Here is a 17,434-nt window from a genome sequence, read left to right as displayed (position 1 = left end):
GATCAGTGTGGTGTCTGAGACAAAGGACGATAACTGATAAATAGAAATAATCACTATATTACCCGTAGTAAATAGGAACTTTTGAATCTGGTCATCTGTTTCTTAGGAGGACGGCAGTTAGTAGTAATAGTACTTAAGCAATGGACCTTTACTACATGGTTTCTTATCTCATGTTACTACCTGTTGGAATCTTATAGAAAATTAGACCTGCAGACTTGACTTTTGACTATTTGTAATGAAGCTTGAATAAATCCTCTGCTTTCTGCCCTTCCCACTGCACAGGTTCTTTCTCATCAGTCCCTTACCTAATGTCATATGCTCACCCGAGATCTGCGGTTGACATTTTGTGAACAATCCACGAAGATTGGCTCCCTAGCACTAGGGCTGCTGGTGGAATCTCGGTTCATCACGTCCCCCAAACACAGACCACTGCTGTGTCCCGAGTTCCTCTGACAAAACACTCAAGTTGCCACACACCATGGACTGTGTTCATTACACCAGCCTCTTATATAGGCTCTTCAAAGGCCTTGTCTGCATTCCCTTAAGAGGTTCTTGAAACAGATCAAAGCTGCAGGTTGTGGTCAGTGCGGAGAAAGGACCACAAGTTGGGTTCTCTTCCTTGTAATGGTTTAATGGCTGTAGGTCAGACTTTCGGACCCTTATTGCCAGAGGGTTTCAACAGTTTGATCACTGATGTATTCTACGTCTGTTTGATATTTGTTTACATCTTTTCTCAGTGCTGCAGTCTCAGTGAAGTGTGTTACAGCAATTGTGGATCGAGGTGCTGGGGTACTTAGTGTCGGGCAACGGCTGTAACTTCAAAATCCATGACCCGTTGAAACAAAATGGGCACATGCTGGGTGTTCCTAGGGAGAACATGTCTGCGCCGTAATTCGCCAAAAAAGTGCTCTGTTCAGTGGAAACGCTAGGCCTCTAACTTAGTGCAAGAGCTGGAGGGACAGACGCAGGCTAAAGTAGAGCAGTGTTTCAAGTGGCCTCTCTGTCCCTGGAGGCCTGTTAGAGCTCCATAGGAGGGGTGCGATCGCAGACTGCAACAACCGTCATGGTTTTTAGAACCACTCCCCACCTGCTTCCTCCCACATTACACCCTGGGATGGCACTAATTCGCTTCCATTGTTTGGTACTTAATCATTTGTGTAATGCTTCTCACCGCGTTGTGAGGGGGCCAAAGCGCATTTTTGGACAGGTAGTAAGTATGCTTGCCACTTACTGGCTGGTGAGATATTTAGTACATGAGTTAAGAGGCCTCTTTATCTCGGGAATAAAGGACAGTAACACTGAAAATTCCTTCCCTCATTTCATGGATGGAAATGCCCCCATATAAATACGGGATTGCCAAGTTCACGTTGCATGGGCATAAAACCCACACCCGCAAAATGTATATTATTGCGCACTGTCTTAAAAAAACACTCTGCGTGAAATTATTGATCTACCCTTCTACTTTCTTTAGGCAGATATGGCATTGCAACTTCTTTTATCAACCTCCCCTGCCCTCGATTTGCCCCACTTCCGCTCCACCTAGAGTACACATTTCCTGGAGTTCTTAAGACGCGGCTGACCAGGATGTGTTATTTAGGTAAATGAAGAATCACAGTTCCACTCCCCTCGCTCCTTTTTACCAAGACATAAAAGTGCAAAGCATTATTCCTCTTCAAACTAATAATTTACTTACCACATAGATCATTGTATCGAAATCATATGTAGATTTTCTGTCTATTGCAGCCGCAAGGTCTCTGGAGAGAAACCAAGAATATAGGTTAAAATTCTGGAAGATGCCTCAGAATCATAAAGAAATATGACACAGCTCAAAGTGAAGAATGGCTACATTGTCTCAGGACTGTAAAACAAACCAATATATCAAAAAGCCTTTCTAATCGGCCAAATCGTTCACTGAGTTTAACACTCACTGCTGAATCTGCTGTGAACAGCAGACCACATGTGCAAATCTCAATGAAAATAACACTGCCTTCCATCCTTCTGAGGTGGCGCGAAATGTTTTATTTTTATTCAGCATGAAAATGATGCCTATGCTTGCATTACTATCTTTAAATATAGTTTGCAACTCAAACCCGTGATTATTTGGAGCTCATTACATAGAAAAATAATAATGAACAGAAGAGATATGTATAAATTGCAATTTTTCAACTAACCTCCATCGTAGGCTGTGCTTCATGGATTTATGTAGGCAGCTCTAACACCCAGAAGAATGTGTACCACGTGTAGCAACCACGAAAATAAATTACTCTCTCTGCCAAACCCCTGATGTGCACGGCCTTCAGCCCTGCGTAGCAAGGAGAAGGCCGCAGGGAGAGGGAGGAGGAAGGTGCCACTGTACCTGTCACTCAAAATATATTTTCTTTTTTAATTTCAACTTGTGTCACACATGACTTTCTGGATCAAGGTGTGACCATCCTGTTTTCTTGTGGGCTTGTTAACAAAATTTGCAGGACTCTGGGGCGGATTCCTGTAATGGCAGCCACAACCTTTCAATCAGTGATGTAGCTAGCCAATAAGATACTTTGTCCCGCATTTCAGAAATGGGGTCCTTGGTTGGCAGTCCGGTTACCCCCTGTCCAAGAAAGGACCCTCACTCTAGTCAGGGTAAAGGAGAATCACACTCAGCTAACCCCTGTTCACTCCCTTTGTAGCTTGGCATAAGCAGGCAGGCTTAACTCAGAGACAATGTATTAAGTATTTGTACCAACACACACAGTAATACAGTGAACCACTACAAAATGACAACACCGGGTTTAGAAAAATAGTAATTATTTTATTTTATCTAAATAAACAAGACCAAATAGGATACAAATCCACAATACACCATTGAAAATATGATCTTCGCTCTTAAAAACACAAAAATAGTGCCTATAGGCCCAAATGCTGCACTCTGATGTGAAGCGGCGTCGTGACTGAGTCGTTTCCCACAATGCGATGCCATGGCACCGTTTACGGAGTCGTGCAGACCCCCAGGTACAACCCCAACTATTCTAATCATATCAACAATTTCTCATTGTAGGTTCGGTGAAAGGAGGGGTTTGATGCAGATGAAAGCTGTCCGTAGTGGGGCATTAAATTCTGGATTAGACTGAGTTTCTTGGGGAACTTGGCTTTCTCTGAACAGTTTTATACATATTGAACACCATGTACAATGAGGATTTCCCATATATCTGTGACCTTTTGACCAGAGGCCGTCGCTCCCTCCTGCGTGGCTGCTCTGCTGCCTCCTAACATAGCCTGCCGGCTTTGTGTTCGAGGCTCGCATCCGCCTGAGCATCATCGCCGGTGGCCTAGTGGCCTTCGGCGTCTGTCAGGTCTGTCTGCCTTTTTCTCTTTAATTTTTTTTTCTTTATTCTGGCTTTTTTTCACTTTTCTCACTCTGTTTCTGCTTTGGTGCATCTCTGCTTAGAGTGTGCTTTTCTGCAGCGCTTCCCTGCCGCTGTTGCCCCCACAGCCCCGCCCCCCCCACCCTTGTAACGCTTCCCGCCCTCCCGCCTCCCAGCTGACCAATCCTTCCCCCTCCCTCCCCTTAAAAGGGTGGCTGCTGCACAGTGACGGACGACTTCACTCACCTTTTGCCCAGAGTCTGCTATTCCCTCCTGCGAGGCCTCTGCTGCTGCCTCTGTCTCCAAATAGAGCCTGCCTGTTCTGTGTTCGAGGCCTGCCTACACCCGCAGGCACCCACCTGCGCCTCATCTCTGGTGGCCTAGTGGCCATCTGCATCTGTCCGGTCTGTCTGCCCTTTTCTCTTTTTTCTGTATTCTGGCTTTTTTCACTATTCTCACTGTTTCTGCTTTTGTGTCTTTACTTAGCACGCACTTTTCCGTAGCGCTTCCATGCCGCTGCTGACGCTGTGGCCCCGCCCACCAACTTCATAGCGCTTCCCGCCCTCCTGCTCTCCCGCAACCCAGCTGACCAATCCCTCCCTTCTCACTCCCCTTAAGGGTCGCCACTGTGAGGCTGCACCGATGGCATGCCAAAGGCGTGCCAGAAACAAGCTTGTCTGCGCCCGTCTGTGCCTGGACCGCGCAGAGTGTCGCAGACCCTGGATCTCGCACCATCCACTGATACAATGCCTGAACCCTCCACGTACTGAACCCTGGAGTGTCGGATACCCTACCACCACGCTTCCCCCACGGGAACCAGAACCGCCTAACCTGCCTCCAGACCACCTCAAGTGCATCCTCCTCAAGGTCCACTTTCTACACAAGCACACCGTGAAGCTTTGGAACTTGATAGATGCCACCCGCCAGGACATTGCCTTCCTCACGACACATGGACAAACTCACCCTCCAGACCGGACATCGCAATCGCCATCCCCAGCGACTACAAGCTGCTCTGCAAAGACCGACCCTCCAGACCAGGAGGCGGTATAGCCATCGCTCACAAGACCACCCTCGAACTAACGATCAACACACAGAAATTCCCCCCCTCATGGAGCACCTCCACTTCCAAGTGCACACCACCCTGAAGACCACCACCAGTGGCATCCTCATGTAGAGAACACCAGGACCCCACCCAGCTTTCAGCGACTCCATCACCGACATTATAGCCCCGCGCGCACTCACCTTCAGCAACTACATACGCCTTGGAGACCTCAACTTTCACTTCAATGACCGCAGCGACCACAACGGCTCATTAGGAACTCGAGAACCTGGACACAATAGGGCTCGGGCAACTGGTCACCTCACCAACGCACACCGATGAACACATTCTCGACCCCACCTTCTCCACCAGCAGCAACATCACCATCAACAACTCAACCTTGCTATACTGGACCAACCACCACTGCATCTACTTCTCCATCTCCACACCTACAGCATACACTTACACAACTCGCCCCCCCCTCACAGGAGATGGACCATACCACAGAGGATTAACTCGTCAGCACCCTCAGCAACTCACCGCCCCCCAACACAACAGATGCAAACACCTCAGCATGCAACCTCCACAAATGGATCACTGAGTGCGCCAACATCCTAGCTCCTCTCCGAACGAACACAGAAAAACACACCACCAAGAAAGCCAGTTAGTTCACCCCGCACTCCAGGATCCAAAGCGCACCTGCAGGAGGCTGGAGAAGAAATGGAGGAACAGCAAATCCCTGGAAGACCTTGCAGCCTTCATATCTGCCACAAGATCCCACCATGGCCTCATCAGGTCCACCAGAAAAACAGCCCTGCTGGACTGCATCAACACCACCACACACAACACAAAAGAATTCTTCAGCATCATCAAAGAATTCACCAAACCACAAGTCGAGTCCACTAACATTCCTCCATCACAGGACCTCTGCGAGAGACTAGCCACCTTCTTCCATCGGAAAATCAAGGACATCTATGACAGCTTCGGATCCAAAGACTCTCCGAACTCACCAACAACGCCCCAACAGGGATCCACCAAATCCACATGGCTCCTGAACGCCTGGACCCCCCTCATGACGGATGAGACTCGCTCCATAATGAGCAGCTTCCACTCTGGAGCCCCTACCGACCGCTGCCTCCACCACATCTTCAACAAAACCAGTGCCTCAATCGCACCGAGCTCCATAAGACCATCAACTGCTCCCTAGAGTCAGCAACCTTCTCTGAAGACTGGAAGCACGCCCTACTGCTGAAGACCCCACGGATCTCAAGAACTATTGCCCCAACTCGCTGCTGTCCTTCCCAGCCAAGGTTGCTGAGAAAGCAATCAACATTCAGCTCCGCCAACACATCAAGGACAACAACACCCTCAACATCTCCCAATCAGGATTCAGAATGAACCACAGCACTGAGATCGCCCTGCTCGCTGCCACAGATGACATCTGCTCCCTCCTCTACTGCGGCCAAACAGCAGCCCTCATCCTACTAGATCTTTCATCTGCCTTTGATACAGTGTCCCGCTGCACCCTATGTGCAAGACTCCACACAGCAGGCATACGCGGCCAGGCGCTTTGATGGATACACTCCTCCCCGACTGGCAGAACACAGAAAGTAAGGCTCCCGCCACACCTGTCAGAACCTACAGAAATCAGCTGTGGAGTACCTCAAGGATCCTCGTTGAGCCCCACACTGTTCAACATCTACATGACCCCGCTTGCCCCAATCGTCAGAAACTACAGTATGAACATCGTCTCCTGCACTGACACCCCCCAGCTGATCATCTCCCTGACTGAAAACCCCTCCAAAAGCCAAGAACATTTTCAAAGACGGGATGGAAGCAGTCGCCACCTGGATGAAGGAGAGCTACCTCAAACTGAACTCCGACAAGACAGAGATCCTCATCCTGGGACCCTCCTACTCAGCCTAGGATGGCTCCTGGTGGCCGTCCACACTCGGCAGCCCATCCACTCCTGCATACCACGCACAAAACCTCTGTGATGCCCTCGACTCAGCGGTCACCATGACCAGACAGCGCAACTCTGTCGCATCTACCTGCTTCCACACCCTCCGACTCCTACAGAAGATCTTCTGATGGATACCAACCGACCGACTGCCAAAAGACCGTGACACACCCCCTGATCACAAGCAGACTTGACTACAGCAACGCCCTCTATGCCGGAAACCTCCAAGAAGAACCTGAGCAAGCTACAACAAATCCAGAATGCTGCCACCAGACTTGTCCTGAGCATCCCCGCCGAGAACACATCACAAGACACCGGAGAGACCTCCTTTGGCTCACCACTGAGAAGAGGATCAACTTGAAACTCCTTGTACTTGCCTACAGAGCCCTCCACAACATTGGACCCGACTACCTCAACCATCGCCTCATCTGGTACTCCCCTTCCAGACCTCTCCGCTCCTCCCAGCAGTCACACGTCAACATACCCAGCATAAAGGAGTCCTCAGCCAGAGGCAGATCCTTCACCTACCTGGCAGCTAAAGGTTGGAACACCTTACTTCTCCACCTCAGACAGTCAGCATCGGTACCTCAATTCAGGAAGGAACTCAAGACCTGGCTCTTCGACTGAACCCTGAGGACATAGCCCACAGCGCCTTGAGACCCTATGGGTGAGTAGTGCACTCTAGAAATGATTGATTGGTTAATTGGTAATGTGAACTAGGCTACCCATAAATCGTATGGTATAGGGTCAATGTTGCAGATAACACATGCTTGCTACACCTATGGGAGTTGTATCTGTGATGGCATTATTGATGTTTTAGATTATTCTGAGCTATTTTGTACTAACTTTCAGGCCTCCAGTGCAATACTAGTGTATAGAGTAATGTGTACAAAAGAAGCTTGGGTGATGTAATCAATGTTATTTGCGATGTCATCAGTGGTCATAAATAATATCATTTAATAACAATGAGTGATGGAAATATGTGAGGTCATAATCAGTGCACAATGGGAGTGCAAGTTATTGTTAGTTCAGTAAACTATAAATGGTGACTATATAGCTTTGTCTTCATATTTTCTGTACATTATATCAGCATTGCATCTGTTGCACTGAATGTGGTCCTTGTGGTTTTATTTTAAATAGTTTTTATGGTGCGGTGTAGCTACGTGGTCAGCAGAGTGCTTCACAAGTAACTACAGCAGAAACTAACATTGCAGCATACGCAACAAAGGAATATGTGATTTGCATAGAACAGCATGTTTGTCTCTATTGTCAACTCTCAAGGGATGGGGTTTGAGGTCTTCAAGAAAGGAAATTAGACAGGTCTGAAATTTTGAGTTCAACAGTTCCAGTCTTTTAGCTCTAAAAGGATGATGCTTAGTAAAGCCATGGTGGCAACTTTTTCACTTATAGGATGCACGCTTGGTGGAACAGCTGGAATGTGCTTGATTTGGTATAACAGGTTTGTATGTATTTGACAATCAATCTCGCAATGCCTGACTTGGAGCTGGGGCGCATCATGAGAGGCTTTGCAAAGGCTACTAAGAGTTGTTTTACTGAAGGACTTGGTCCTATCGATGTAAAGCCCTTTTAATGTTTAGTGAGTGTAAAGCCCTTTCTCTTAAAGTGTCAGGGTGCAGGAAGAATGCAGGCAGCAGAACGGTGTGAGTAATAGGAAAAGGTGACACTACCTTTGGCAGGAACTCAGTATTGATAGGAACCACTCTGTCCTTGCGAATCTGAATGAAATATTTCTTTATAGTTAAAGCATGTTGTTTGCTGATGCATCAGAAAGGTGATTCCTCTTACGAAGGTCCCATTCAGTGACAACAACCAGAAAGCAGAGGTTAAAAAGGTGGACCCATGAGCAAACTACATTCAAGTTGCAGAAGGGGCACGTCACTATTTTAGGAGGTGTAACCCTTTTGAGACCCTTAATGAAAGTTTTAGTTACAGGGATTTCAAAGAGAGACGTAGGTTCCTTATTTTGCATGTTTGCTGCTGTTTTAGTCAAACGTAGGTGGATGGAAGTGTAGGCAAACCCATTTATCTGAAGGTGAAGCAGAAATCAAATGAGTGAGCCCCTGAGTGCTCTATATATTTATCACTGCAGCGGTGGACAAACCTTTTCAATTTTGCCGCATAACAGGCATGGGTAGAGGGCCTGTGGAGAGTGTGAAGGTATAAAATGCATGGGGGTTTTAGTGGATAATACCCAGGGACAGGTAGGACCCACTGCCCTGCCACTATCCCTTCTAAAGGCAGGAAAGGTGGGGGGGCTTGAAGGGCACCTACTCTTTAAAAGCAAGCCTATGCTTTTTGGGAATGCGGACGGGTATATATGTAGGCTCTAGTGGTTGGTGAGGACAGTCCTTGTTACAGGATAAATTAAGATTTTCTTCTGCCTCGAGGTGAGGACAGCGGGCAGATGGAGGATGATGGATGTCTCTATGGTGTCTGACCTTGGCGTGGAGAGTACGTGCGCTACCAAGCTTTGAATCAGTCCAGGGCTGTGCCTTTGGGGTCAATCCCAGCTCCAGAGGTGCAGCTCAGAGGCTCAGTGTTGAAGAGACACTGGTAGTTGGCTCGATGCCCTTGGACAGTGATTTGCTAGATGCTGAGGAGGGTGCTAGAGGTTGAAATGTACCCAGTCAGCATTGGGCTCAAGTGTTGGTGCCTCTTGAGGCTTGACTCAGGGCTCAAGCCCGACTCCCATGGAGTTCAATAAAAATTCATCTTACTGCAATTTCAGCATATTTACAAAATATACAGCACAGCTCTTTACTTAGAGTTCCTGTCATTAAAGCTTTCATGGAAAGTTTAAAACGCATCATTCTACCCAGAACACCACCAGTCCCTTCTTGGAATTTAAATATAGTGCTTACACGACTTATAGTACCACCATTTGAGCCTATGCACTTGTGCCAATTGCAATTTCTAACATGGAAGGTTGCCTTCCTAGTAGCAATTACTTCTTTAAGAAGAGTATGTGAAATCTAAGCCTTTACTCTTGAAGAACCCTTCTTCCAAGTACACAAGCATAAAGTTGTACTAAGAACAAACCCAAAATTTATTCCAAAAGTGGTATCACCATTTCATATAAATCAAACAGTGGAACTGTCAGTCTTCTTCCCACAGCCAGATTCTGTGGCAGAGAGAGCTCTATACACATTAGACATAAAAAGAGCTTTAATGTACTATACAGACAGAACTAAACCGTTTAGAAAGACTAAACAACTATTTGTTGCATTCCAAAAACCTAATACAGGCAATACCATATCAAAACAAGGTTTAGCAAGCTGGATTGTAAGATGTATTCAAACATGCTACATTAAAGCCAAAATACATCTCTTATTTACTCCTAAAGCACACACTACAAGGAAAAAAAGGTGCAACAATGGCTTTTTTAGGAAATATACCAATGGCTGAAATATGTAGAGCAACCACTTGGTCAACACCACATACATTCACTAAACACTACTGTGTAGACATATTATCACGACAACAAGCCACAGTAGCCCAAGCTGTACTAAGAACATTATTTCAAACAACTTCAACTCCTACAAGCTAACCACTGCTCTTTTATGGGAGGACAAACTGCTTTGTAGTCTATGCACAGCATGTGTATCTGCACACATGCCATCGAACGGAAAATATCACTTACCCAGTGGACATCTGTTCGTGGCATGTTACGCGGCAGATTCACATGCACCCTCCCCGGAAGCCTGTAGTTGTTTAAGTTAAAAAAACATTTGTACATATGTATATATATATTTACATTAGCATGGATATCTCTTATTTTTCACCTATATACTCTATCACTCCTTCCTTACCCTCTGCGGAAAAACAATCTAACAATGGAGTCGATGCCCATGCGCAATGGAACCGAAGAGGAGGAGTCACTCGATCTTGTGACTCGAAAAGACTTCTTCGAAGAAAAACAACTTGTAACACTACGAGCCCAACACTAGATGGCAGGATAATGCACAGCATATAAAATGTCACTTACCCAGTGTACATCTGTTCGTGGCATTAGTCGCTGCAGATACACATGCTGTGCACATCCCGCCATCTGGTGTTGGGCTCGGAGTGTTACAAGTTTTTTCTTCTTCGAAGAAGTCTTTTCGAGTCACGAGACCGAGGGACTCCTCCCATTTCGGCTCCATTGCGCATGGGCGTCGACTCCATCTTAGATTGTTTTCCCCCGCAGAGGGTGAGGTAGGAGTTGTGTATGCTAGTAATAGCGCCCATGCAATGGAGTAATGTACATAATGTAGTTTAAAGTAATATATTTACAAATATACAGATGTTCAAGATCAACTTCTAAAACGCTACAGGCTCCCGGGGAGGCAGGTGGGCGCATGTGAATCTGCAGCGACTAATGCCACGAACAGATGTACACTGGGTAAGTGACATTTTCCGTTCGGTGGCATGTGTAGCTGCAGATACACATGCTGTGCATAGACTAATAAGCAGTTATCTCCCCAAAAGCGGTGGTTCAGCCTGTAGGAGTTGAAGTTGTTTGAAACAATGTTCGTAGTACTGCTTGGCCTACTGTAGCTTGTTGTGCTGTTAGCACATCTACACAGTAGTGTTTGGTAAATGTATGAGGCGTAGACCATGTAGCTGCCTTACATATTTCGGTCATTGGAATATTTCCTAGAAAGGCCATGGTAGCCCCTTTCTTTCTAGTTGAGTGTGCCTTTGGTGTAATAGGCAGATCTCTTTTTGATTTAAGATAACAGGTTTGAATGCACTTAACTATCTATCTAGCAATGCCTTGTTTAGAAATTGGATTTCCTGTATGAGGTTTTTGGAAAGCAATAAATAATTGTTTTGTTTTTCGAATTAGTTTTGTTCTATCAATGTAGTCCATTAACGCTCTTTTGATGTCTAATGTATGTAGTGCTCTTTCAGCTACAGAGTCTGGCTGTGGGAAGAACACTGGTAATTCTACTGTTTGATTTAAGTGGAACGGTGATATGACTTTTGGTAAAAATTTAGGATTTGTTCGTAGAACTACTTTATGCTTGTGTATTTGAATAAATGGTTCTTGTATGGTAAATGCTTGAATCTCACTTACTCTTCTTAAAGATGTGATGGCAATTAAAAATGCAACTTTCTATGTTAAGTATTGCATTTCACAAGAGTGCATGGGCTCAAAAGGTGGACCCATGAGTCGTGTTAAGACAATGTTGAGGTTCCATGAAGGAACTGGTGGTGTTCTTGGTGGTATAATTCTCTTTAGACCTTCCATAAATGCTTTTATGACTGGTATCCTAAATAGAGAAATTGAGTGCGTAATTTGCAGGTAAGCTGAAATTGCTGTAAGATGTATCTTAATGGAAGAAAAAGCTAGCTTTGACTTTTGCAAATGTAGTAAGTATCCTACGATGTCTTTGGCAGATGCGTGTAAGGGTTGAATTTGATTATTATGGCAGTAATGAACAAATCTTTTTCACTTATTTGCATAGCAATGTCTAGTGGTAGGTTTCCTAGCTTGTTTTATGACCTTCATGTGTAAGGTCTAAGTGTCCGAACTCTAGGACTTCAGGAGCCAGATTGCTAGATTCAGCGATGCTGGATTTGGGTGTCTGATCTGTTGTCTGTGTTGCGTTAACAGATCTGGTATGTTTGGTAGTTTGACATGGGGCACTACTGAAAGGTCTAGTAGTGTTGTGTACCAAGGTTGTCTTGCCCATGTTGGTGCTATTAGTATGAGTTTGAGTTTGTTTTGACTCAACTTGTTTACTAGATATGGAAGGAGTGGGAGAGGGGGAAAAGCGTAAGCAAATATCCCTGACCAACTCATCCATAACGCATTGCCCTGAGACTGATCTTGTGGGTACCTGGATGCAAAGTTTTGGCATTTTGCGTTTTCCTTTGTTGCAAATAGATCTATTTGTGGTGTTCCCCAACTCTGGAAGTAAGTATTCAGTATTTGGGGGTGAATCTCCCATTCATGGATCTGCTGGTGATCCCGAGAGAGATTGTCTGCTAACTGATTCTGAATTCCTGGAATAAATTGTGCTATTAGGCGAATGTGGTTGTGAATCGCCCAATGCCATATTTTTTGTGCCAGGAGACACAACTGTGTTGAGTGTGTCCCTCCCTGTTTGTTTAGGTAATACATCGTTGTCATGTTGTCTGTTTTGACAAGAATGTGTTTGTGGCTTATTATGGGTTGAAATGCTTTCAGCGCTAGAAATACTGCTAATAGTTCTAAGTGATTTATGTGAAACTGTTTTTGGTGAGTGTCCCATTGTCCTTGGATGCTGTATTGATTGAGGTGTGCTCCCCACCCTATCATGGAGGCATCTGTCGTTATTACATATTGTGGCACTGGGTCTTGGAAAGGCCGCCCTTTGTTTAAATTTATACTGTTCCACCATTGAAGCGAGGTGTATGTTTGGCAGTCTACCAACACCAGATCTAGAAGTTGACCCTGTGCCTGTGACCACTGTGATGCTAGGCACTGTTGTAAGGGCCGCATGTGCAACCTTGCGTTTGGGACAATGGCTATGCATGAGGACATCATGCCTAGGAGTTTCATTACCATTTTGACTTGTATTTTTTGTTTTGGATACATGGCCTGTATTATATTGTGAAATGCCTGAACCCTTTGTGGACTTGGAGTGGCAATCCCTTTTGCTGTGTTGATTGTCGCCCCTAAGTATTGCTGTGTTTGACACGGCATAAGGTGTGACTTTGTGTAGTTGATTGAGAAACCTAGTTTGTGGAGGCTTTCTATGACATACTTTGTGTGTTGTGAACATTTTTCTAGCGTGTTGGTTTTGATTAACCAATCGTCTAGGTACGGGAACACATGTATTTGCTGCCTTCTGATATGTGCAGCTACGACTGCCAGGCACTTTGTAAAAACTCTTGGTGCAGTTGTAATTCCGAATGGCAACACCTTGAATTGGTAATGTATCCCCTGGAATACAAACCTTAAGTACTTTCTGTGTGAAGGATGTATCGGTATATGGAAATATGCATCCTTTAGATCTAGTGTTGTCATGTAGTCTTGTTGTTTGAGTAGTGGAATTACATCTTGTAATGTCACCATGTGAAAGTGATCTGATTTGATGTAGGTATTTAATGTTCGGAGATCTAATATAGGTCTCAGACTCTTGTCTTTTTTGGGTATGAGAAAGTACAGAGAGTAAACTCCTGTTCCTTTCTGGTGTTTTGGTACTAATTCTATTGCTTCTTTTAGTAGCAATGCCTGAACTTCTAGTCCTAGAAGATCTATATGTTGTTTTGACATATTGGGGGTCATTCTGACCCCGGCGGTCTCAGACCGCCGGGGCCAGGGTCGGCGGGAGCACCGCCGACAGACCGGCGGTGCCCCGCAGGGCATTCTGACCGCGGCGGTTCGGCCGCGGTCAGACAAGGAAAACCGGCGGTCTCCCGCTGGTTTTCCGCTGCCCTACAGAATCCTCTATGGCTGCGGAGCGCGCTCCGCAGCCATGGGGATTCTGACACCCCCTACCGCCATCCTGTTCCTGGCGGGTCTCCCGCCAGGAACAGGATGGCGGTAGGGGGTGCCGCGGGGCCCCTGCAGTGCCCATGCCCATGGCATGGGCACTGCAGGGGCCCCCGTAAGAGGGCCCCACAAAGTATTTCAGTGTCTGCTATGCAGACACTGAAATACGCGACGGGTGCCACTGCACCCGTCGCACCTTCCCACTACGCCGGCTCAATTCTGAGCCGGCGTCCTCGTGGGAAGGTTGATTTGCCCTGGGCTGGCGGGCGGCCTTTTGGCGGCCGCCCGCCAGCCCAGGGCAAATCCCAAAATACCCTCAGCGGTCTTTAGACCGCGGAGCGGTATTTTGGTGGGGGAACTTCGGCGGGCGGCCTCCGCCGCCCGCCGAAGTTAGAATCAGGCCCATTGTGTGTTTTCGGTGGGACGTTTGGAGGGAATTTGAGAAATTCTATGCAATAACCATGCTGGATAATTGCTAGGACCCAAGTGTCTGTTGTTATTTCCTCCCAATGTTTGTAAAATTTGGTTAGTCTCCCCCCCCACAGATGTTATGTGTTGGGGATGTGTGACTTGGAAGTCACTGTTTGTTTTGAGGAGTTTTGGGACTTTGGAACTTTCCTCTGTTCTTTTGGAATTGTCCCCCTCTATATTGTCGCCGAAAACTTCCCCGCTGATACTGGCTCTGGTAAGTGGGTCTTGTCTGTGAGGTTGTGGGTTCCGTACTTTGTCCTCGAAACCCCCCTCTAAACTGTGTCTTTCGAAATGTGCCTCTGCCCTGTGGGGAGTAGAGTGCGCCCATGGCTTTGGCCGTGTCAGTGTCTTCTTTAAGTTTTTTGATTGCAGTGTCCACCTCCGGCCCAAACAACTGCTGAATGGCATATTCAGCACAGCTTGCTGTATTTCTGGTTTAAATCCTGATGTACGCAGCCATGCATGTCTCCTTATTGTTACTGCTGTGTTGACAGTTCTAGCAGCTGTGTCTGCAGCATCCATTGCTGACCGTATCTGATTGTTGGAGATACTCTGTCCTTCTTCTACTACTTGTTGCGCTCTCTTTTGGAACTCTTTGGGCAAATATTCTATAAAGTGTTGCATTTCGTCCCAATGGGCCCTATCGTATCTGGCTAACAAAGCCTGTGAATTGGCAATACGCCACTGGTTTGCTGCCTGTGCCGCCACCCTTTTGCCTGCTGCGTCGAATTTTCTACTTTCTTTATCTGGAGGTGGTGCATCTCCTGAAGTATGTGAGTTCGCTCTTTTGCGCGCAGCCCCTACTCCAACTGAGTCCGGTGTTAGCTGTTGTGTGATGTACACGGGGTCTGTTGGTGGCGGTTTATATTTTTCTCCACTCTTGGAGTAATGGTCCTTCCTTTTACAGGCTCTTCAAACACTTGTTTGGAGTGTTTTAGCATTCCGGGTAGCATAGGAAGACTTTGATACTGGCTGTGTGTGGACGACAGTGTGTTAAAAAGAAAGTCGTCTTCAATGGGCTCAGCATGCAGGCTGACATTATGAAATGCCGCTGCTCTCGACACCACCTGTGCGTAGGCTGTACTATCCTCTGGTGGCGACGGTCTAGCTGGATAACATTCAGGACTATTATCTGACACTGGTGCGTCATAAAGGTCCCATGCGTCAGGGTCATCTTGACTCATTCCTGTATGAGTTGGGGATTGCATCATTGGTGGAGTGGCTACCGGTGATGGTTGCGGAGAGCATTGTGGAGATGGTGGCGGGGTTACTTGTTTAGCCACCTTCGCCTGTGGCTGCTTGTCTTTTTCCTGAAAGGCAAGTTTGCGTTTCATTTTAATCGGAGGGAGAGTACTGATCTTCCCTGTTTCTTTTTGGATATGGAGCCTTCTTGGTGTATAGTCTGGCTCTATTGTTTCTAGTTCCTGTCCAAATCTATGTGTCTTCATTTGTGTGGACAGTCCTTGTTCCTCAGTGTAGGAACTTGTTTTCGGTTCCGAGGCCGGATGTTTCGGTATCGAAACCTTTTCGGCTGCTTTTTTTTCGGTTCCGACGAAACCTTCTTTCCTTTCGGCATCGTGGTCTCTCGGTGCCGACCCATTTCGGTGCCGCTATCTCGGTGCCGAACCTGCTCGGAGCCACTATCTCGAGCCCGAGATTGCTGTGTGGCGGTATCTCGATCGGAGTCGGATGACTTCGCCCCCAGCGTGCCCTTTTTCGGTGCCGATGATCGGTCACCTATTTTTCGGGTTAAGCCATGGCCTGTTGGCGGTGGCGTCCCCTGGGCTTTCGTGGTTTTTTCGTGAGTTTTGTGTTTCGACGTCTTACTCACGGTTTTCGGCGTTTCTTCGGGATCGATCTCATCCGAGTCCGATTCATGGATGGAGAATGTTTCTTCCTCCTCCTCGAAACGCTCTTGTCCTGTCGGCGCCGACGCCATTTGCAGTCTCCTTGCTCTTCGGTCTCTTAGTGTCTTCCTGGACCAAAACGCTCGACAGGCTTCACAAGTATCTTCCTTGTGTTCTGGCGACAAACACAAGTTACAGACCAGATGCTGATTTGTATATGGATACTTGTTATGGCATTTTGGGCAGAAGCGGAATGGGGTCCGTTCCATCAGCCTTGAAGAGACACGTGGCCGGGCCGACCAGGCCCCGACGGGGGATCGAAAAAACCCCAAAGGGCCACCGGAGCTCTTCAAAAGTCGGTGTCGATCAGTTGTAACTAACCCGATACCGAACGCAAACAATACCGACGATTTTTCCGAGATTCTAACTAACTTTCCGACCCGAAACACGGAGCGAAAAGGAACACGTCCGAACCCGATGGCGGAAAAAAAACAATCTAAGATGGAGTCGACGCCCATGCGCAATGGAGCCGAAATGGGAGGAGTCCCTCGGTCTCGTGACTCGAAAAGACTTCTTCGAAGAAAAACAACTTGTAACACTCCGAGCCCAACACCAGATGGCGGGATGTGTACAGCATGTGTATCTGCAGCTACACATGCCACCGAACATATATATATATAAAAAGATAGATATTGGCAACCATATTGAAGCATTTTTCAGTGCTATAAATTAAATTGGTTTCTTTCAAACTGAAATGTGTTAAAAATACACATGCCTTGTAATGTAAAGTGAAGTCCCATCGCTGCGTACAACGGTGGCATGAGAGGAAAGGTCTCCCTTTCCAGACAGATCTATGACTCCTGTTCCTTTCCTACAAGAAAAAGAAACAGATTAATAGACGAGGATAGCAGAAAAACAGAAAAATGCCTTACAGTTAATCTCCCGCACAGACAGTCTTACCTTTATAAGAATAACCATGAAAAACATTTATAGCAGGACCCCTCCCCCCCCAGTGGCACCAAGGTGATGAACATCAAAGAGGGACCAAATTTGAATTTCATTCTTAGCGGCTTACAAACTGGGAATGGTATAGGTAACAACATAGTGTCACAAATAGAAATCTGTTTTCACTTAAATAGGACTTTTCCTACTGCACTTTTCAATTTGACATTTTCCGCTTGTTGACATTTTAAGTTTAGCTGACAAGATAAAAATACATAAGCAAAGCGGTTAGCCTAATACAAGTGCAAAAAACAAGATCTTCAAGATAAAGTCAAACTGAAACTT

At 46.4% G+C, this 17,434-nt stretch overlaps 1 protein-coding gene across 1 annotated transcript in view; it reads right to left on the bottom strand.

Moving 5' to 3' along the window:
• Positions 1 to 17,434, bottom strand: part of RARS2 (arginyl-tRNA synthetase 2, mitochondrial) — a 205,974-nt gene that overhangs the window by 80,643 nt on the left and 107,897 nt on the right. The window contains exons 11-12 of the mRNA XM_069235558.1: positions 16,923 to 17,018; positions 1,694 to 1,754 (exon numbers count right to left, since the gene is read on the bottom strand). Coding sequence (XP_069091659.1) covers positions 1,694 to 1,754; positions 16,923 to 17,018 — 157 coding nt within the window. The remainder of the gene's footprint in view (positions 1 to 1,693; positions 1,755 to 16,922; positions 17,019 to 17,434) is intronic.

This window comes from Pleurodeles waltl, chromosome 5 (genome assembly GCF_031143425.1).
Source record: "Pleurodeles waltl isolate 20211129_DDA chromosome 5, aPleWal1.hap1.20221129, whole genome shotgun sequence".
NCBI classification, from domain to species: Eukaryota; Metazoa; Chordata; class Amphibia; order Caudata; family Salamandridae; genus Pleurodeles; species Pleurodeles waltl.
Note: the sequence above shows the minus strand (reverse complement) of the source record. Positions and strands in the feature narration are given on the sequence as shown.